At 36.2% G+C, this 23,980-nt stretch overlaps 1 protein-coding gene across 1 annotated transcript in view; it reads right to left on the bottom strand.

The window, feature by feature from the left end:
- The window catches only part of RORB (RAR related orphan receptor B), a 221,219-nt gene extending 201,374 nt beyond the window's left edge, over positions 1 to 19,845 (bottom strand). The window contains exon 1 of the mRNA XM_054688692.1: positions 19,198 to 19,845. Coding sequence (XP_054544667.1) covers positions 19,198 to 19,204 — 7 coding nt within the window. The 5' untranslated portion in view covers positions 19,205 to 19,845. The remainder of the gene's footprint in view (positions 1 to 19,197) is intronic.
- Between the last annotated feature and the right edge of the window lie 4,135 nt (positions 19,846 to 23,980).

The raw sequence follows: 23,980 nt of genomic DNA, 5'->3' as shown, positions 1-23,980 counted from the left end.
TAGTGGGATTTTTAAAGGTTGTGTATAAAGTATGATAAAATAAAATATGGAGCCAGGAAGCTTCATATAAAAAGTGGTGAGTTCTTTCATAAAACACCCCTAGACGAATAGTGAGATGATGTGTGGGGGAAATAATGCAATTTATAGCTGGTAAATGTTGTTTTTTCAAAAATTTAAATACTAAGCTCCCAACATTCTTGATTCATCTCAGTATTTAAAAAAAAAAACAAACAAACCTTAATTTGGCATTTCAGTATCTCTCAATTTTTTTTCTAACCAAATCTCTGCTTTTAAATGAGAACTCCCTAGGATGCCTATTGTGTTTGGAAAGTCATATACATATTACAGACACTGGTCTGAGACTCTCTGGGCCTGCTTTCTCATTTACAATATAGTGATAACAGTACTTCACATTTTTTTGTGAGAATAAAAATTTAAGAACAATAAACCACTCAATGAGAACTAAATACTAAGCACTATGATAAACACTTCATAACATTATCTCGTGCAATTTTTCTCTTACTATGACCCCATGATGCAAGTATTTTCTTCATTTTATCAAATATTTGAGGTGCAGAGAAGCTTAGTGACATGCCCAAAGCCACAAAGAAAGTAGTAGAGGCTGGACTGAAACTTGACTGTCTCACGTTAATGCCCGGAACTGTGCCTACCTAGTCCAATATGAGATCGAGGACCTAATACAGTATTTGACACAGTACTAAGGGTAGAGTAATTGTTAGCTATTTCTCTTACAGTTTGTTTGATTGGAGTGTTATACCCACACACAACTTCTCCCTTACAATTCTGCTTCTCCAACTTTTTTCCACTTTGTATTTCAACCTGAAAAGTTTTTCTGTGATTCTTTGCTAATAAAATTCTACACATTTTGAAGATTTAGTTTAAGTCTTCCATAAGGTTCATTCTAGTACTAGTCAACTGTAACATTGTCTTCTTATTTCTGAATTCATCTCATTTTTACTTGTAACAGGGTCCTTTAACAATGCTGTATTGCATTGTATCTTAATGATTTACATCAGTCCAGGAGTTCACTTCTCAAGAAAAGTGAATACATTTTACAATGGTTAAGAACACAGATCCAGACTGCCTGGGTCTGAAGCCCATTTTTGCTATTTATTAGATGTGTGATTTTAGATAAATCACATAATATTTCTGCACCTCAGTTTTCTCACCTATGAAGTGGACCTAAAAATAGACTATCTTGAGACAAGTTTGCTGTGAAGATTGAGATAATATTTGTTATGAATTAGACTTAAAAATGACACATAAGTTTCATACAGTATATACGCCTGAGGGGAGAAATCAAATATTGTCTAAAAATGAACAATAATGTAGGAAAATAAAAAAAAGTTTAGTCAATAAAAAAATTTCCTTTTGTTTGTTTTTAGATTACACACACACACACACACACATATTTTATAATATTTATCTTTCTGGTCTGACTTATTTAGTATAATGCTGTCAAGGTCTATTGATGTTATTGCGATAGCAGGATTTTCTTTTTTATGGTTTAATAATATTCCATCTCTCTCTCTCTCTCTCTCTCTCTCTCTCTCTCTCTCTCTCTGTCTCTCTCTCTCTCACACACACAACCTCACATCTTCTTTATTCATTCATCTATTCATAGGGATTAGGATGTTTCTATGTCTTGGTTATTATAAATAATGGTCAATGAAGATGTGGGTGAAGAATATTTTCAAGATAGTGATTTCATTTCCTTTTGATAAATACCCAGAGGTGGAATTGCTGGATGAAATATGGTAGTTCTATTTTCAATTTTTTAGGAGCCTCCATACTGTTTTCCACAGTGACTGCACCAATTTATAATCCAACCAACAGTGTACAAAATTTTCTTTTTCTCCTTATTGTCAGAATTTGTTCTTATCTTTTTTATGATAGCCAGTCTAACATGTGTGAAGTAATATCTCATTGTGGTGTTGATTTGCATTTTCTTGAGTCAAATGTTTGTTCATCAGTTATTAACTGAACATTTTAGTTATTTTAGTTTTAGTTATTTTTCCTTATTCATAATTAATTTGAAGTCTCAGTTCCTATTATGGATATAGAGATTAAGTTGGGAATTCGAAGGTTTCTGGCCTCTAGAGGTTTAAAATATAGAGAAAATAAATATGTAAGAAGTTATACTTGAGTAAGTTTAATCATCCAATATGGAAGTGTGTATAAAGAATATAATACAGAATCAACATACTAATTTTGTTCAAGTTGTATGGTACTTCTAGAAATAGGTTAATACCTAAGCTCTATGAAGTTTACAATTCTTTTCTTATTCTTGTTGATAGTGCATTGCATTTTAGCATATTTAAATAAACTATCCTCTGAAGGCTTGATTACTTTCACTCATTTATTGGATGTCAGGTTCTATTCTGGGTGATGGGAATTAAGACATGGTTCCCATTTTCAGAGACTTGCTAAGTTACTGCCCATCGAAATCTATCCTGCCACCTGTTCTTGTTATTAGAACACAGCGGTAATTATTTATTAATATGCCAACTATGACTACTGTTGTACTACAATGATAGGGTTGAGTATTTGTGACAGAGACCACATGGTCCATAAAGTCTAAAATAATTACTATCTAGGGCTTTATAGAAAAAGATTGCTTTCCTCTGTTCTAGTGATATGTACTGAAGTGCTTCTTTTCTAAGGAAGATAACATTGCTGATTCTAAGGTTGGTGGTCATCCAGAATTTCTATAGTGACCTGGTACTTTCAAAACTTAGGTGAATTATAATTATTATTAGGTGAATTATAATTATTATTCAAAGCCTCTCATGTATGATTGTGTCTGGTCATTTAAGTAAAGTGAATAGAGGACAGATTCTCATACTTGGTTCTTTTTAGAGTTTGAAATAGTTGTTGCCTTGGTACTAACTATAATGCAGTTCCTAAGCAATTAGGACATCAGGATAAGAGGGACGACCATGTAATAGGAATCCTGGTTCCTGGAGTATTCCCCTTCAACCTAGATTTATTGTAAAAGCAGACTACATAATATATACTGCATCACTTTAAAAAATGTAATTTTTGAGGCATTTTAGACTTTACATTTTAAAATAAAACCAATGAATTGCTCTTTAAATATACTGATGGATTTTAAATCTCACAATGTTTTGATATCCATGTTAAACATTTGAAAAGATGCATAAATAAGCTCTTTCACATAATTTAACAACATATTTTCTTCTAAAATTTATCTTTTCATTATTCTCCCCCATAAAATTTTGTTCTAATACATATTCAAATTTCACAATTGAACGAGAACAAGTTTTGAAATTACTTTTAGATTGTTTTTTATCATTATCGCTGAAACATAACTGATAAATATACAAATACATAATAATTTTTGTATTTAGTAGATATAAAAATACTTTAAGAAAATTCATCTCTTAAGCCAGATGGGAGTTTTTTCCCCTTCAGTTAATTCTGGTACTTATATTTGTCTTTCATTTACTACTAGAATGTAATGGGGTTTAGCATCACTTGTATTCCTATTTTTGTTTTTAGAAATGTAAACAGTGAAAAACTTATTCAGATAAACATGTAAATGAAAGTAGAACTAAATAGCAATTTAACTGTCTTGTTTAAGCACCTTCTGAGACATATGCCTGTGATCACATAGCATTTTATCATCAAAAACCATTTTAATAATCTATAACTGCCAATTTGATTAGGTGTTCCTTCAATTTTGTTGAAATAAAGAAATGGAAACTAATGGGAGGTTTTGACCATTCATTAGAATCATTTGCTTTCTCAGTCTCAAGATCAATATTTCCAATTATCTGTTTTAGTAAAATGGAACTTTTTCCACCTACGGTGTCAAGTCCATAACAAGATTTGCAATGAGAGAGTTTGGTTTGTGTTTTGCACTTGTGAAAGGCTGGCAAAGAAGTGGAAAAGCACTTTTTTAGAAAATAAGAAACCCGCGGTTCTATATAGCAATTCCATTTAGAAAGTCTTCATTTACTCCTAGGGCAGTGTTCTTAGTCTTACCACTATGGATATTTTGGGGAGAATAATTCTTTGCTTTGGGGGGCTGTAGAATGCTTAGTAGTATTCTTGACTTTTACTTCCTGGCTGCTAGTAGACCCTTCCCAATTGTGACAACCAAAAATGTATGTAGACACTGGCAAATATTTCCTGCAAAACAAAATCAACATTTGTCTGGAACCACTGCTACAGGGGTATGAGTGCCCATGTATGAAGCCTGCCTTAGAAGCTAATAATTGTATTTGAATTTTGCCCTCATAAGTAACAAAGAGGTCCCAATAGTCTGAAGAACAAATTGGGATTCCTCATCTACTGGAGAGCAGAGGAATATTTAAAATCTTCCCATTTCCCCTCCTGTAGGAACCAATTCATTCTTCAGTTTCTTATATTTTGAGACCTGAATAAACCTGTGCTGAGGTTCTTTAACATTTCCACAGATTACAAAACTTCCCAGTGTTGCCTGGGGATATACATGGACTAGTTTAACAGAGTTAAAATGAAGGCAAGTTGATTAATTTTCTATGATTATCCTGATATTTCTTCAACAGCTAAAGTAATATATTTCTCAAATTAAATGAGCCTTCGGAGTCAAAAACACTACTAACCTACCCTTAATAAGAACTTAATACAGCAGAACCTTTCTTATCTAATGACAGAAAACATTTATTTAACTGTATATTGTTGTTATTGTTTTAGCACATATTGTGAATTGCAGCGTATGGTTTTCAAGAAGAATAGACTCTAAGCTCTGTAGAGGGTGGGACTGCATTCTACTCACTGTTACCTCTTCACTAGAATAGTGCCTGGTGCATAATAGGTCCTTGATAAAACAATGGTAAAGAATGAACAGTGGTGCAAAATACAAATTAATTCATTTATTCAATGAATTTTCTCCTGAATCCTACTGTCATATAGCTGGCCTCAGGCAGACTGAAGACTTAAAACAAAGTCATAAAAGAATACAACCTTATTACTATGTAACTGAATATTCACTTTGACATGACTAATCTACAGAACATGTGCAGTAAATTTTGAAAGTATAGAAAAGACAATGAAGAAGAAAAAAATAGCTAATATCTTAATATCCAGAAGTGACTTTTAACATTTTTATGCTTCCTTCAATTTCCTTCTTATCTATTTTTATATAATTTTTAGATCACACATACAATTTTACCTTCCAACTTTTCTTAAATGAGTTCAGAGATATGATGTCTTTCTTGCTCACTATTTTATCCCCAGTAGGAAACGCATTGTCAGGTTCATATAAACACTAATGTAATGATGTATTTTGAATAGTTGGTGAATATACATTAGTAAAACAATGAGAACATACTGTATGAAAGTGTGCCATAAAAACATTATAGCAGTTTCTTTATATTGTTGAAAACATCAGCGAGCATAAGTCTTTATACACAACCTTTACATTAAAAAGTCTTTTGATACTTTATTTCCTTTGGAAGGAATCTCAACAGTTGAATTACTGGGCTAAAGAATATGATCGTTTTTTAAGGGATGAGGCTCAATGACTATATCAATATAAAAACCTACTATACAACATAAGGATACCCCATTCATCACAACATACTACCTACTATAATCTGACAGGTGAAGATGCCATTCACATTTTTAAATTTCTGAATAAATGTGGCGGAATCATTTCTTGCCAAATGTTTATTAGCCATTTACATTTCTTTTTAGAACACAGCTGTTTATGCTTTTGATTGGGGACTATTTTCTAAGGTATTGAAACTGCATTTTTAGATTCATAAGACGTCTCTGTTTATATGTAGGGGTTTCCTTTGGCTCAATACCCAGGACACGTTCCTACTCATACCTGTCCTACATATCTCACAAGATTGTCTTGTGCTTCACCCAGATGGTGTCTACAGAAGCTTATTGAGAACTGTAGAACACGAAACACAGGCGAGATATTATAATAAATTTTACATGCTATTATATTTATAAAGAGAACTGCATCTGTCACATCCTCTCAGGTTCACATAGATTTTTTTTAAAGATGACTTCAAAATTTTCCTTAAGAGCAGCTGCAGTAAAAAATTGGCCAGAATTAATAATTATGAAGAAATTTACTTCTATTCTAAAGGACAGAGCAAGCAAAGGAGGTATTTTGCACGTGGTTAAACAAAGAGAATCACCTGAGATAAGCCTGCAATTTTTGCGACCGTGATATTATTAAACATCCCAAATACTAGATATGCAATGGAGACAACCCAATGCAGATTCTGAAGCAATTTATGTTTTCCCTAATAGTAGCTATGGTCAAATTTAGTTGTGGTGTAGGAGTCAGGACTATTATATAATAAGATCAATTGCAGTCCTGGAGAATGACAGGGAAGGGTTGGTGTCTTGAGCTATGTTTGCACAGCACAGTTTACACTGAAGAAGCCTGAGAAATCAATAATAGTGGGTTAATAAGTGTGCTTCTAAAGAAATGTGAATGGAGTTCATTGAAAGCATAAAAATTAGCTATATAAATGATAGCTCATAGTTTGATAGAAGAAACATTATGTTTCAGGAAAAATGCCAAACACATTAAATTGCAATGCTGTTAGGGAGGAGCAGAACGCTGCATTTATTTAAAATTAACGTCAAATTTAATGTTTTTTTTCTTTATACTGATGAGCACCATTACACATGGCACCTTCTTAATGTTGTCAAGGTTCTTCCCTTAAGAATAGATTTTATGCTTGTATGAATTATAGACTTGATAGGATGAAAACAGGCCTTTGATACAAATGGTATGCTAATGGAACTTTTAATTCGGTCAATCAGACAACATTAATTAAGCTCAGGTAGGTAAATGGTGGTATGATAGGTATTCAACTGATTCCTCTACTTGAAATATTTGTGGCCCAAAATAGATAAAGCTTCTTTGGAAAACATAAAAACCAGTAGAAATAATTGACAAGCTGAGCAACAAATGCGTGGATTAACATTAGAAACTATTAGGTTGGTCCATGTTGATTATTGAATGAAGAGGAATTTCATATTTAGACATCAACAATCTTTATAGGTAGTCTTCATAACATTGTTTCCTTCCTAAAGGAAGAGAGTTTGAGATCTTAGTGGAGGAAAACTCTACAAATATACAATTATACTGAAAATTTGAAATCTTTGTAAAAGGAGACATATTTGAGTTTATGGGATTAAGTTTTAGAAACTTCAAGGGAATAATTACGTTAACAAAAATTTTACAATATATGTTTTGAATTTATTATTATTATTAATGTACAGTTTCTATTCAGAATTCTTAGACTTTTAAATAATACTTTTTAAAATTTTTCCTGAAGTTGGTAAATGTCATTATCATTACTTTAGAGTGAAAACTGCAAATTATCATTTGTCCAATAGGGATATGGTGATTAAATAAAAAATATTGTTATCTATTTTCTACATGATCAAAACATGAGAATTTTGGTAACAAGTTACATCTTGAGGGTCAGTGCTGGTCAAATGGTAGTGAAGGTTGATCTGAACTTAACAAGTATTAATGCCAGGATTAATTAGTGATATCTGATGCAAGTGCATGAGCAGCAAAAAATATAATATAGCCTAAGACAGAAATCATGGAGTTCTGAAAGTAGAAGTGGACTCACAATCAGAAACCCTTGATTGAAGTCAAATACTAATCTGATTCTCTTTTAACAAATAATCATGGACAAGTTACCTCTTTTTCTCAAATAGGAAAAAGGCATATAATCAATACTTGACACTTTTGAAATTCAAGTGAGACAAAATTATCCAAGGAACTCTCCAGAAATTTTAGAAGGATCCCATTTTTTTGTTGTTGTTGTTGTTAAGCACACGACCAGTATTTTGGAGGGTATTAATTCTTATACATTGGAATTACTCAATAATCATGATTTGCTGAATCACATTTAAACCTGATTCTCTACTTGGTATGTCTCTTACAACTCTGTCATATATTTTCTTTTACTTTTTGGTCATTGTATGATGCTAAAAAAGTCAACCTTTGACTCTGTAAATCAAGACTCATGTTTACCATGTTAGATAACCCTTCAAAAATTATTAATGAAATTTTGGTGAAAAGAAATTTAGAATGAATTCATTTCACTCACAAAAGAACACATTCTAAAACTAGTGACATAGATTTTTAATTTGTCCTGACATAGGTGACAGCCAGAATTGACCTTTAGTAATATTAGTAATCACAAACACAAACAAACAAAAAAATGGAATGGAATTAATGTTATCTTGGTAGCATTTAAATTACCACTATTTCCTTGGATTCTTTGGAAATATAGTCCTAAAAACCCTGTTCCTTTGGTACTAAACTTGTTTTAAATGACAAGAATGAAAATATATATGCATGATGAAAATGCTTAGAATTAAACCTTTCAAAAAGTAGTCAGCATTTAAAAGAAATTAAAACTCAGACAATTGGGCTGTTTATTTTAACTTTCATTTTAAAGCAAACTGGTGAATAGGTTAGAATTCTAAAAATTTTGAAATGGAATTATCTAAAATATTTTGTTTTTGTAAAAAAACCAAATTATTGCCAAAAAGCACTGCACCTTAATGATACGATGTGTTTTTCCTGAACAACTGTTCCTCTATTCAAACCAGACTGTGTGGCATTTGCTCATATTCAACAACTGTGGAAATTTGGAACAAGGTTTCTTTTTTTTCCTTTTTTTAAAGTGTTTAATTCCTTTGCTATGTGCCAGGCTCAACTTATGTACAAGTTAATGGGAAATGCTCTGTGTAGTAATATTAATATTTTATCTGGCAGTGATAATCATAGACAATTATCCATTAGAAACTCGGCATTCTAAGTTCTTTAAGCTTGTGTGTTATTGCTTGATTCTGGAATCTAGAAGCCAACAACTGATGGATGGTAGAATATGACTCAAGTGTTTATTTCAGCTCAAGCTATATACTGAAAATTTTCCTTGGGAAATTTAGAGTTTTCATGTCAATGTAGAATTATGAAACATTTACGAAGTACTTTTGAGATCTATGTCATTGATAAGTGAAATTAAACATTTTAAATGTAGTTTTTGATAGGTAACTAGTTTCAATTGTATTCATTACACTATTTAGGCAAATAAAAATAATACTACTATCTGCATTTTACATTCTTAGAATTATCTACAGGCACCAATACTTTTGAATCTATTTAGCAATTATCTTGAAATAGACTTTTTTAATGGGAAGGTCAAAGTAGTGGTTTAATGTTTACTAAGCTCTGGGCATATTTCCATAAAAGCTAACTTTAAAAAAATAGGGCTCATATTTTTATATAGTATTTTAAGTAAAACCACTGCTTTCCAACGGTTCAGTTACTACACTTACCAGCCAGAGAAGCACACTGGCGGGGCATAATATGAAAGGGTGAGCGTTTATTGTCAAAAAGCTTATAAGCACCTGAGAAACTGCAGTAAGGGGCAAAAGGAGGGTGTCCCGAAATCCAGTTGCTTTATTGAATAGCTGTTCAACCAAATATTCTAAAATTTAGAGGGGCCTTTGTGCACCCTCAGTTCCAACCTTTCATCTTTTTAGAAAACTCCCTAAAAGTGGGGTCATTCAGTCACTTTTTAAATTCCTCCAGTTTTAAGAAATAAACAGCTCACGTGCAATAACTGTTACATAATGATAATTAAGGCCAATGAATAATCAGCATCTTAAAATATATCTATTTTTCAACTGAAAATATATATGGTCTAGCTCACCATGTAGAGATTTCAAGATGAGGCTCATGCTAATGCAGAGGGTTATGACCATGAGTGTCCGACTTCTGTCTCTGGGAAAGCTCAAATGGTGACATTTTACTCATGCAAATTGTCCCCAGTCCACAGTTCGGTTTTCAGCTTTGTAGGCTCAGAAACTTGATCTTGCAGTGTTTCAGAGTGGATTAGATGTTAGTGTGAACATTCAAGTTCACTAAGCTCAAGTGAGTAAATGTATAAGACTAGACAACAAATAATCACTTTAAAATAATACAGTGGATACTTTTTTCTGCCTCATTAGTGATTTACTCATTAATAGTGCCAGGATGCTCAGGACAATAGGTGCTTCTCATATTCACATTTTTATTACTATCTAGGAGCTCAGGAATTTTTCGTCCTTAAATACACTTAAAAGAGAGAATAGTTCAAAAGTCAGCAAGACTATTATGTGTGGATTTTTTAGTTTACTATTCAGAATTCCATTTTATTTTTTTTTAAAGATTTATTTTTATTTATATAAGAACTGGGGTATAGGAAGAGGCGTGGGAGGGTGAGAGGATTCACCAGAGACAGAGTGGGGAGCAGAATAGGCAGACGGACCAAAGACACTGCTGATGGTAACAGCAGGCAGGCAGGAGAGGCCTGCTGCGCCATGTGGGTATCTCCCTGGCTGGCCAGGAATCGAACCAGGCTGCAAAGGCTGCGGACAGTTTCACAGCACTGTGCTCAACCCGCTGTGCCACCAGGGAGGCTGCAGTGCTCCATTTTAAACCCAAGTTCTTGGAATGGGAGTTTGAAGAATATCACCATGCCTTTCAGACACTGTTTGCATATTTCATTATTTCAGTAATTTTATTTTCCTCATATCTAGTAAACTAAGATACCCTGTAGAGGACACATCACTATTTTTACATACTATCTTAAATGTTAATGAAAAATAAAAGTCAATATACATCAGTTATTTCCTTATTTTACAAAAATAAAACTTGTAAAATAAGGAAATTATATTTTTCCATATATATTTTCCTTGTGGTAATTTTTGTTGTTTTTATTTTTACAAGTTATCCCTCTTCCTCACACCAAATATTTGTTTCCTTCAGAATGTTTTATTTTTATAACCTAATAATTGCCTTATTTAAAAACATTGTCACTTGAAAATCATTTTCCTTGTAAAAGTTTTATCTGAGAATAATAGTTCTACTTGGTCTACATCAGGATATATATGCTTTTTCTGGAATTGCTCTACCTCAGTAAACTAAATTTCACATAGTACCAATTATGAAAGGCAAATGGGGGATATAATAAACACCAACTTAATAAACTTATGAAGGACAAATTAAACCCAGAGGCCATCTTAAATATCACTTCTGTGAGAACTGTTCTGACATCTGACAGCAGCCCTACTGTGTTCTGTCCTGCTTTTCTTGTGGTCATAGCTTTGGCCTCACTAGTTGCCAATTGCTCTATCACCTTTGGCATCCCTGGGGCTCAGTTCCATCCCTTGCTTTAACTAGAGACTCAATAATCATAATAAATAAGATATAAATATATGTCTTTTAGTTTATATATACCAACCAAAGATGAAATCTTTTAGCTTGTTCCTTTTAAAATAAAAATCCATTTGCTCAGGTCATACCTCTGACTAATAAAGTCAGAGTCTATAGGAATAGGGACCCAGGCTCAGTAATTTTTTTTTCCCTCCCTTAGTGATTCCAATATCCAGTCATGATGATTAAGAGTCAGGGAATAAAGCATTTCCCAGACTTGTGCAATATTGAACTCCCAACTCCCAACTCCGATCAGATCCACAGAATCAGTCTTCCAAGGGACAGGACCCGAAACCTGTGTTTTCAGCAAGCACCCTTAGTTGCCTCTTCTCAGCAGGAGACTCTGAAATACTACATTGAATCATAATCTGGGAGTTGGAAGGGATCTTGGTAAAGTATACACACTTGATTCATCTCTTAAACCACTTGAAAGTTTATGAATCTATGAATGTAAGGTGAATGTGCTTTAGGTATGTGAACAATTAATTCAATTATTATCTATTAATCTTTATGCAAGAATGATCACCAACTCCCTTCTAGTTGAGCAAATCTTGAGTGATCAGGGTTTCAATGTTACAAAACTTTTCTTGGTCAAACAATTTGGAAGGCCAGGAAATGCAATAGCATTCTTCCATTTAAGAATGTTTGACAACTGTCAGATAAAATAAACAGAAAAAAAGTAAAGTTTTGTCTTCTGACTTAGAAAATAAAACTGGAACTGTAAATTGAAACATTTGGAAAGATGATTAGAGTCTCACACTTTAATGTGTCTCTTAATTTGGGCTCCTAGAAATGAGTTGATCAGACATATTTTTATTTGAAAACGTTATTTTAAAAACTTAGTCAAAAAATTAAAATAAAATAATAATATTCTACAATTATTTTTGCAGCCAGCAATATTTGTTTCATGCCAAGAAATGGTTATAAATGCCAAGGTCTTTTAAAATAGCTTTTGCGGTTTCTTAGTAAAGGATAACTTTGTGCCCAAATTCAAAGAATAACTTTTGTGCTTCCAAATAAATATAAAAATCTTGTATATTTGCTCATGTCACATGGTTACAATATAGTCCTAATGAAATTCAGATTAATGTAACCATTTTTAAAGGAGGATGATTTACTGGACAGACATGAAAACTAAATATATATAATTTAAAATAGACATTGCAATATTCTTTGGAAAAAGCTTTACTATCAGATAAAATCTATGTAACAATTTTTTTAAACACCATAAATCTTTCATATGTTCACACAGAACAAATTACTAACTAGGTTAGTAACAAAACAACATAATTCAGTAAATACCATATTAATTTTGCTCTTTGTTTATGTCTGTCATATCTCTGAATTGGATAAATATAACCCAGAACCACATGATATGATAACTAATCACACAAAAAATAACATCAACAAATACATAAGGCAATTTACTAAGTCAGCATTTATTCTGCAGAGGTGAATATACTGAAATCAAAGCAAATAACATTTTCTTGTTTACAAAAGCATGTTTTTGAACAAGATTTCAAACTTATGTTTTGACAAAAAGTGACATGTTCATTTTGGCCTATGTGAACACATGTTCAAAACACGAACACCCCAAATTAACTTTAAAACCAGGCTTATCATGTAATTATAATAGTTTTTATAAAGTTATAGTCTATTTTCAATATTTACAAAATAACCACAAATGAAGCGAAACCATACTATCTTACGTATAAAATACTATACCTTCCATTACTTTAAAAATTTTAAAATGCTTACTATGTAAAATATTAAACAATGTAGGCAAAATATATGTTGAATAACTGCTAGCTTAACAGACAAGTATTAATAAAATTGCACAAAGAGACAAAAACTCTTAAACTTGAAATATTGATGACTACAAAGATTTAAAGGTGAACTGAGCAAGCTGATATTTTAAGTGGTGTGCAATATGTAATAATTTTGACATTATGAATACAATATTTTCTTTCATAAGAATCCACCCCCCCCAAAGCCATTCGCTAACTATATAGTTATTCTATTTAGCTTGATTCACTATAAATGCCGTTATAACACCTGTGGTTTCCCTCATTAAGAACTGAATGGACAGGGTCAGGGGTTGAAAGGGCAGCATATGTGCTATGAAAGAACTAGTTAACATAGCCTATTCTATTGGTGCACTGGTAAATCTCATTTCTATTCATCAGATGATTAGTTCAATCAATATTTATTCCTCTATGCTCCCTTTGTCTTGTGCTACAAAAGAAACATCCTTCAAATTCATGGCATAAACCTTGTTATCTGTGAATCTGTTGCTTAATTTGAGAGGGAATATTTTATTTATTTGGCAGTCCTGAGTTCTTTGATTCCTTTCCCTCTAATTATCATTAGGTAGTATAATGGGGTTTTGTGTAGATTATTTATAAATAGATGCTATTAACAGTTTCTTTTTTATGGGACTGAGACACCACATATATTCATTTCTTCTTTTTGAATGCTCTGGAAAGTTGCTTTTTTTTCTCTAAATATGTTTGAAGTTGGAAGTCTGGATGGTGAAAGCAAAGATAAGAATGATTTTCTCTCTCAAATATTCATTCTTCTTGTCTGAGTGGGTGGTTATAGGCACATACATATACATATTGTGTATCAGTGTGTGTCAACAGACGCCTCCAAAGACTGCTATTATCTGCTAGGGATTCTGTGAAGTCAGAGATTCTATTCAAAGTAAGATAAATATTTGCAAGAAGCTGTAATTGGAAGATGATTACAAAATTACAGGAATAATACCTTATGTGTAAAGTGCTCATTTTATCAAAGGTCATCATTCATTACATTACAAAAGATATTTCATCTATTTAATTTCCACTCTTTAGATAAGAATGGATGGAATAGTGAAACTATATTCAGAATCAGAAAGAAACTTGCTCTAGTTGTTCAGCACAACGTCCTTTCCTGATACTTACTTTTATTATCTTTTAACTTCACCATAAAATGGTTTATTAATGTTAAATTATACCAATGGCAATGTAATTTAAAGTCTACGGAATAAATGCAACGTGTTTAGTCTTAAGAAACTATGTATTGCTAGAATATATTTTAAGCCACCTCAATCACGAATAACTTTTGCACACACATGCTCATAGCCTTTGATTGGTTTCAAAATAAACAGAATTTGAAGGTTTTCACTTTGATATTAATTCTCTATTTCTTCATATATTTATCTTTAAGGCATAAATTTCATCAATGGTCAGTGGCACTATACTATTGTTTAGATTTTTAAATCTCTTTGAATGTACGGATTTATGGAACACCAACAGACCAGCATATACAGAACTTTAAAATCTAATAACTTACTAGAATAATTTTAACTCTATAGTAATTACATGCTATAATATATTCTTTATCACTGCAGTGAAAAAAATAGTGTGTGGCGATGCACACTTTTGTTTCTTAGGACAATTTATTGTAGTGTAAAGTATAAAAACTACAGAGGCCACATCATATTGCTAGAAGGTGTGAACAAGTATATAAAATGTGAAAAATAGCTGAAGCAAAGTTTTACCTGGAAAAGTTTTCTGTATGGATCATTTAAAAATATTTATGATAATTCTGAACATGCTACTTTTAGAAAAAAAAGTAGGTGCTATCACATAGCTTGTGTGCCACTTTCATGAGAACTGACCCTTGAAGCTTTATATTTTCTTGGTACTATAAAATCTTTTTTTTTCTGTAAAATTAGGTCTCATGAGCCTGAAACACTTAAAGTTAAAATATAATATATATACCACATACCTGAATAATTGTTCGCAAGACTGTTAATAATTTAATTGTTACCAAAATGAGGAAATATCAACTTTTCTGAATAACTGCTCTTAAAGCTGTTAATAATTTATTATTTGACAAACTGTTACCAAAAAATACATAAAAGTTAACTTTAATATTTAAGAGTATAAAATAAACATGTTAATTTAAAGCAAGACTTCACATTAACCACTTTAATAATTATGCAAGAAGCCATCTTTTAAGGATTTTCTGTATTTTTGTGTATGGTAAATCCAGGACTTCTATATTCTTGTGTATGGGAAATCCAGGACTTTTAAGTTTAAAGAATACTAAGAGAGGAGTTTGAATCTTTTATCCCTCATAATTATGAGGCCTGTTGCTTGGAAATTTTTCTTTTATATTTTCATACTGTTTTACCATTCCCTGATTATCTGAAAATATAGAAAAGTAAAACCTGGGTGGTACTTTATAATATCTAATCCCAGAAATCCAGGATGTCAAGAACTTCTGTGTCAAAATACTTGTTTCAAATTCACCCAGATTGGGGGGCGTAGAGAGGAGAGAACTCCAAGATGTAACACTCTAAGAAATTTTTTTTGACTTTGTATTTTTTCTACACTACTTGAAATATACCTTAGAACTTTTTTTTTTAAAGCAGTTTGAACGTTTACTTTTCTTGAAATAAAGAAAGCTTACTGATGATTACTTAATGAACGATTATTAATGGACTACTGACAGAGATGTCCTTCTAGCAATGTTTTTAATTGTGGGAGGTAGACTGTTGGTTAGAAATATTTAATTGAAATTTGTGGAGGAAATTAAGAATGAGAACTTGTTTAGAAAACCTAAAAGCCCTGCTAATAAGACTTTCACAGATCTGTACTTCTGAGTGCAAACTGTGTTTTTCTAAAGTTGATAATAAAAATTAACTATCTGAAAATAATAGATGAACACTGGGCTTTAGAAAGCCAAGCCCCATCCTTGTTTACAACAAGCATAAAACCAGATTTCTAATCCTCCACAGCCACAATCACCTATTGATTGCTACGACATCTGTGCCCTGTTTTTTGGAAGCAGGGTTTTCTGCAGAGGCAGGGTTGAAAATCCAACCATTTCGGTGCTCTGCGTAATAAACGGCTGACAGGTCTCTCAAGGAGTCATGAAACCAACATCGCAACTCACTTATTTCTCACCTACGTACAGCAGCAATTTTAAAACTCCCCTCTTCTACCTTCAGAAGTTATTCTTTTCTGCGAAGAAGCCTCTCAGAACTCATGTTTTACCCTCTAGCAAACAAAGGGTGAGATGCTTTGTGTGCCACCAAATACAACCTCCTCTGCCCTGGGCCAGTTCTGCTGTGTGGCAGGACAATGACCTCAAAGATCAGGGCCTCTTAACTCCTTTATTACCCCAGAGCTGAATAAGAATAGTCTCTGAACTATCCTAGACTAGGCAGTGGGTGCGGTGCGGGTAGGAGGTATATTTGCTGCCTGACCCAGAGCACTTTCTGCACCAGGCTTGCACCACGGAAAGCGCCTTCATTCCGGATAGCTGTCAATTGCGAAAACGTTAGCCTTGGCATCGCTGGGACCACCTCGGGATAGTGTGTGTGTGTGTGTGTGTGTGTGTGTGGTAAGGCGAGCGAGCGAGTACACCCTAAAAGCAAGTTCAAAAACTGTCCCCTCCCCACCCCCATAGCCTGCTGAAAAACGCAGGCACAAGAGAAAGTTAATTAGTTTCCCGCTCTCACTTCTCAAGTTCACACTCAAGTTCAAGCACTGACTCCCACAATATGTCTGAGTAGCCTGCATCTTTTCTCATCCTGTTCTTAAAGAACACCCTCTGATGTCTCAGGAGGGCATAGTCCTAGGGAAATGAATTGGGACAGAGGAGGAGAGACAGTAAGGGGTGAAGAATGGAGAACTGCATGGGAGGGTGAAGGAAGGAGTCTGCCACCTTTAAGCTTGCTTTTTCAACAGGGAGTCCCCCAGACCCTATGAGGGCCCCCTTAAATTAGAACTTATAAATTCTCCTAAGCTGCCAGGCAAGAGTGGCCCCTCTGGAGTGGAGTGTGGGCTTAGACTAGTTTGTCAAAGTGTGCATGAGTAAAGCGCCCAGCTTTCAAGCCTTCCAGCTCCTATAGTCACCCAAGAGAGTCCCTAGACTAAACCTGTGTGAACTAACCCGTACTGTCTCTGGCAAACTGCTCCTTCAGGAGCAGTGTGATCAAGCTACCACCCATGCCTGTCCTGCACGCCTCTGTTTTCTTCTGTTTAAGTCACTAGTGAACAACTTTTATACCCCAGAGCTGAGTAGGAAATGGTTTCAGACATTCAGAGGACAAGAACCCAACCATGGGAGGAAATTTGGAACGGGAGAATTCTGAAAGGAGGAACTGGTAGCCCAGGATCTAGAGAAATTGAATGGAAAGTGGATGGCGGTAAGATGGGACAGAAAGAGAAAAATAAAGACGGGGGCATCTCTCACTTGAAGGCTCCATACTTGCCAACTGTCCAAGAATAGTTTCCAGAAAGAAATGGGCAGTGAAGCATGTGACCAAACCCAGAAGGGGAGACAAAATCAAAACAGTTCTCATTCAGGGCTCCCCACTTCTAGTGTGCATGTCAATCAGGACCATCCCACCAGGATGTTCCTGTTCCTTATTTCAGCTGCTTGCCTCCCATCCACCTCCTTGGACAGTCTCTCAGTCTTCCTTTCGTTTCCTGCCACATCCCAGGGCTCAGTGGGCTAACCGAGTCTCTGAACTAGAGTTCTGGCTTGGGACTCACCCAAAGCAGAGCAAGGAGAGAATGCCCCCGCTGCCTTCTCTGGTCATTCCCAGAGAGGCACTGGGGAGTGGGTAGGAGGCTAACACAGCCCGGTGGGAGGCAATGAGTGCAGCCCAACTCTCCAAAGTTCTTTCTGCCTAGTTCACCTGTCGCGGGACTGGGGGTACTAGAAGGTGCTGAACAGGTCTTTCCCAACCTTCCGTTTCCAGTGAGCTAGAAGGAGACATAAAAACTTCCCTTCCCCACCCCCCAAAGAACCGGCGGGAGGCTTGGAAGAAAAACTGGGGGAGGGTAGTGTCGGGTGCCCAGAAGCTTGCACAAATCCCCATGCCACGCGGGCACCCGTCCCGTTCTCTAAATAAAGAGTGAAGTTGTGGCCAAGCCCAAAGTGAGGGAGAGCGGTTCTGGGCACAGCGCGAAGGGAACCAGAAGGTCCTGGCACAGCAGAGGAGGCGGCCCGACAAAGTCACTCCCTACAGCCGGCCAGACCAGCCACACCCGCAGCTCCAAGTACAGCCAGAGCAGGTGTCTCTTCGGATTCCCTGAAGCGTCACCCTGCAGCCGCCAGCTTGCCCTGGGGTCTTGGGGCGCCATCGACGCCGGGGTTGCTGGCTCGAGGGCTCCCTCAACAATGATTGCCGCAGCAGCGCTTTGACAAAAGTGCCCTCCATGCTGCGGAGAGTGTGAGCTGTTCCCATCCTCCCGCACTTTCTCAGTACAACTTTTTCAGGGTAGCGCTCCTCTCTGGCCGCGCTGGCTCTGGCAAGCAGACCCGACCAGGGCGCAGCTCCCACGCGAGAGACGCGCTCAGGTAACGATCCCCGAATCCCCACGACACCGCCCCTCTGCCTACTACTCCCACGAAGGGATGTGTCTGCTGGCAGGACACAGGACCGGTGGGTCTGGTAACCTGGAGAGTGTGTGTGTGTGCGGGCCCCGCCGCCTGCCGGTGCGCACTGCGCGCCCAACCTTGGCCGGCGACCCGGGCGCCGGGCGCTTCCAGCGACTTCTGCCGAGAGGCATCTTACTCTTGGCTCTCCTTCCATAACCAGTTCGCTTCTTCCCCGAGGGTGACACGCAAAAAAGGTTCAGTGCAACTCGAGGACAGACAGGAAGCAAGTAGCGTCTCTCCCCTTTCCAAAAAAGCGCCCTCCCGCGTCGCTCCAGAACTCCCGAGACACCAACACCTTCCCACAACTTTCTACGCCTAGGCCTTTTGCAGCCCACCTTCGAACGCGAGCTCGGAGCAGCAGCCCGCCACTCTCCAGCCCCCAGGACAGGGTGCGCTCCCCTCCGGCATCTCCCCATCCGACTGGAGTTGGCCGGACCCGCGCCTGCCTCGGGGTCCCTGGGCTCGCTTACCTCGCATGGTGTGGCCGCTCTCCCGCGCCGCGTAGTCATGAAGCTGCTCCCAGCCCGAACCCCGGAGAGCCCAAAAATCCCGCTCAGCACGAGGGAAGAAGGTGGAAGGCGAAGAGCTGCCTCGCGGAAAAAACCATCCCTTTAGGCGGGCGCCGTGGCCGGAGGGTGACGTTTGCTGCAAGCCGCGGCCGCCGCTGCTATGTGAACAGTTTTGATGATGGTGCTGGTGACAGTTTTGATGGTTGTTTGTTTGTTTGTTTGTTTTCAGGAAGGGTGGAAAAAAAATGTGCTGGCTGGTGCCTGGGTTTTGTTTTTCTTTTGTGTTTCTTTTTTTCTTTCTCTCCAAATGTACTTGCTTTTTAAAAATGCCACCGCCTCCGGTTGAGAAGATTTCTTTTGTGATCACTTGCACTGAGGAGGAGGAGGAAGGGCAGCAGCAGGAGGAGGAGTTGGTGGTGGTTTTGTTAGTTACAAAGAAGAGGGAGAAGGAGCAAGGAGAAAAAAAGGAAACAGAATGGAAAGGAAGAAAGGCGGCTTGGATGGCAGAGCATGTGCGTTTTCACATGACATCTGTGCCTGTTAGCGGATCCACAATGTGAATTTTCACTGTTCGGTACAGGGAGGAAGGGAGCGAGAGAGAAAGAGAGAGGAGAGAGATGGACAGAGAGAGCCGAGAAGGGGTTTATACGCCAGGGCGGGCTGGGCTGCGAGTTCCAGGCCCCGCCTTCTGTCAGCGCCTGCACCAATCAGCCCCTTGGAGAGGCCGGGACACGGGGGAGGGGACCCGAGCCAAGGGGCGGGGGTTAGGGACACTGGAGTCGAAGGCGGCCGGGGCTGGGACTAGGCTTTGGCGACTGTCAAAACTGAACCGAGGAGAAAGACCCACTGAGAGAGACGGGCAGACCCGCAGGTGGCATGCATTTCCCCTTCGACGGGAGGGAGGGGGTCCCTCTGACCCGTCCTTTGGAGGCCAGAAACAGGGGGCTTTGGGCCTCGCTTTCTGGACCGCTCGCAAAAAGCCTGTGGGGTCGGGAGAGTTAGTTTGAATTGATGACAACCCTCTACAGAGCCCTTTTTTTTTTTTCTGCAAACTCTGCAAGATTGCTGGGGGTGTTTGGGGGACGGGTTAGTTTGAGTGGTAGAAAGATGCCAACCAACTTGTAGCACTTTGAAAACGAGTGAAATGCAGACCCGTGCAAATAAGCATCATAACCATCCAGTTCCTATATAAACATCTTTCAGGCTTCCCGCTTCCAAAGCTAGAACGCACACTGGAGCACACGGATGTATCTTCTGTTTTAACATTTTTTAATTGCTCTGTTTTGTTAAGGAATTGATTTTTATTAGCATTTGGAGAATCTCCTGGCCTTGGGGTACAGGACTCAAGGCCAAGAGCCCCAGGATCCTATTTGTTACTTGTAATAGAATTATGAGGTTTTTTTGTGTGTGTATAAAATTGAACGCTGTTTAGTAAAAAAGACGGAGATGGAAAGAAAAATAGCCTCATGGACTCAGTCTTAAGGCCTTGAGGTTTCTTCTCACTAGGGTACCTGTTGACGGAGCAGGCCTCTTCATCCTTTTCATCCCCCAATTATTTGATTTTCATTGGTATTTATTCAAATTATGTCATGGGACACAAAAAGCAATGTAAAAAAATGACAATTATTTAGTTAATTAGATCACTCTACGCTGTCAAATAATTCTCTTTCCCCATTAAATAAAAAAATGGATTGCTTGCTGAATCTTCACTGGTGTTAAATTGACTTTCCCTGCTGTATGCCCTTCCATTTGCAAGCCAATATGTAATTTAGAAAAATTTTAGTATTAAGAGTGAAAGTTGATTGAGTCTTTAATTAAATGAAATGAACAAAAGGAAGTTTCTGCTCAGAATAGTTATTCCCTTATAAATACCTTTCCCCTAGATTTGTAATTGACACAGTAGTTAATCTTTTAAGATAATATTTAAGGCTCCCTGGTTTTATCATTTTTAATCAAGTAAAATATATTCATCATAACTACATTAAAGCTGCACTAAGTTATGCCTAATTTACTTGCTTCATTAAAAATTACTGAATATAAAATAGTCAAGAAACAAATTGTGACTACATCATTTTAATTTTATGTACTTCAAGCAGAGACATAGGAATATTGAAAACTCCAAAGCCTTTGTAAACACTGTAATTAGTATTGTTATCATTATTTTACATTTCTATTTCAAATTTCAAACTTCAAAAAATTATAACTCATTTAGTCTTAAATTTCTAAATATTCATTGAATTCCGAACTTTCTTTTACTGCTACACTATCTGTAATTCTTTAAAATGATAGTTAATGCATATATGAAAAGTATTTTCCCCCCTTTACACATTTTCATATGTTCTTTGCTCTGTGGGCTCATCAGTGCATAATTGGACTTAGAAATCTATCACATATTTCTTAGTTCCTTCTGAACTCTTTTGAGAAAAATTGTTAACTTAGAAATGACATCGCTAATTCTCTCATTTTCAAAACTATATACATATATATATGCATGTATGTGCATGTAGACATAGTGGTACAAAATAATTTTTTTTATTTGAGTAAAATAATTGCTGATCATAGGTTACAATGTGGTAATCTGGGACTTTTGGATCTTCCTAAAGATTAAAAAAATAAATTCTTGAACATTTCTAATAACTTCCAAATTATTTCAACTGAATGGAACCTATTTTCTAAAATAAATATTCAGGACTTAAATTAAAGAAATCAGCATTTATCTAAGAAATCATGAAATACATATGTATAATATATTTTTGTAATCTACCTGCCAGCAAATATCCATATTTTGAGTGGCATAATAACAATTTATTAATATATTATCCTTGTTCACATGAAGTACAGTGTCAGTAATTTTATTTGAATGATTATGGAACTATTTGGTTTCCTATAATCTTGAAACTGCTTTTGGCCCTGGACCTCAAGGATGTTCTAAGTTGATACCGAAAATTTGATACATTTAAATGAAATCAGTAAGTCAGTACTGTACTTAATCTCAAGAGTTGATAGAATTTCACTGAGCCTTGCCTGCTTACCTGCTTTCCCTGCATATCACCATCCCTCAGGTATAGCTGTAAAGCCATAGAATAATAATGACAAGAAATGTCCTAACAGAGGCGAAGTTTAATGAGTTAATCAGTGAGGGTAATAATAGCGTTTAGGATTACTTCAATCCTAAAATGCTTGAACCAAAATGGGAAGAAATGATTGGCTGCATTCTGTACCCAGTCTGCATTCTGCACCCAGTCTGTATTAGGAATCATGGGAGAACATCGCAATATTGATAGCAATATTATATTATATTTAGAAAGACTAAAAGACTGGGTGTATTTAGCCCAGTGTATGGGGCTGTGTGGCTGTGAAAGTTGAGGAAGAGATATAAAGCTGCCTTAAGTATTGGGTAAGTCAACAAAATATGAGACCTTTTAACATTGGAACTTACTAGAGAAGGTGAAGTAATGAACTATTGCTGAAGGCATCCAAGAAAATGTTGCATGAAAGACTCTGGTAAAGATGCTCTAGTATACAGATTTCTTTACTAGGTTATAAATTGTCTAGATTAACGCCAATATCTTCTGCAACTCTGAGTGGATCCACACATAGGTAGTTACCAGTGTCCCAGTGTTGCAGCAGAGCCATGCTTCCTACCTGAGGATTCAGAGTTCATGAGATTAGAAGACAAGATTTCTCTAGAGTTTGGAAGAGCTTGTGTTTGATAATTTTTGGTTGAATGAATGCTTTATACTCTTTGGTCCACTGGATGTGAATCAGAAATGTAGCAAAGGTTTGAAAGAGACCTGAGTAAGATTTCTTCTCTCTTAGTTTCTAAAGGACGGGAGAGAGGGAGAGATGGGAATTGGTGTGTGTGTGTGTGTGTGTGTGTGTGTGTGTGTATGTTGAAAGAGAGAGGAGGGAAGAGACAGAGGGAGTCATTTTTGGATTTTATATCCTTCTAATTTGGAGAATACAATGATACTTGAATTTGGTTACATAATTACAAAATAAAGCAAAATCTAGTTATTTTTGTATTTATTACTATTCTCAATTTTATTCCCAGATGGTAAGTCTTTATAGTCTTTTGGTACTTTAAGTTCTGTTTCATTTTTTAAAATATGGATGCAAATTCAATAAGTTTTCAGAGTGAAAAAGACAGCAAATACTCAAAGTGTATAGCTTGTCCTTTATGTAATACATTGGAAAGAATATGTGCCAAAACATAAAATGAACCCAACATGTGGGATAAAAGGTGAGAAAGTCAAGTTTTGGAAAAAAGACAAAATATACAGGTCAAGAAAAAAAGAGCTAAAATTTATTGAATGGATTTCAAGATCATTCAACTTATTTCTGTTTCTTAAAAGTACTTACATAAAGATGTCTTTGATGTGCAAATCACGTAGTGTTTCGCCTGTATTTCCTTCTATGTATTTTATGGTTTCAGGTTTTATGTCTAGTTCTTTAATCCATTTTGAGTTGGTTTTTGTGTATGGTGTGAGGTAGTAGTCAAGCTTCATTCTTTTGCATGTAGCGGCCCAGTTTTCCCAGCACCATTTATTGAACAGACTTTCTTTGCTCCAATGCATATTCTTTGCTCCTTTGTCAAATATTAGTTGGCCATAAATCTGTGGGTTTATTTCTGGATTTTCTATTCGATTCCATTGGTCCGTGTGTCTGTTCTTGTTCCAATACCATGCAGTTTTGATGATTATGGCTTTGTAGTATAGCCTGAAATCTGGGAGTGTGATGCCTC

The sequence above is a fragment of the Talpa occidentalis genome, unplaced genomic scaffold (assembly GCF_014898055.3).
Source record: "Talpa occidentalis isolate TD23 unplaced genomic scaffold, MPIMG_talOcc4v2.1 talOcc4.7, whole genome shotgun sequence".
Taxonomy (NCBI): domain Eukaryota; kingdom Metazoa; phylum Chordata; class Mammalia; order Eulipotyphla; family Talpidae; genus Talpa; species Talpa occidentalis.
Note: the sequence above shows the minus strand (reverse complement) of the source record. Positions and strands in the feature narration are given on the sequence as shown.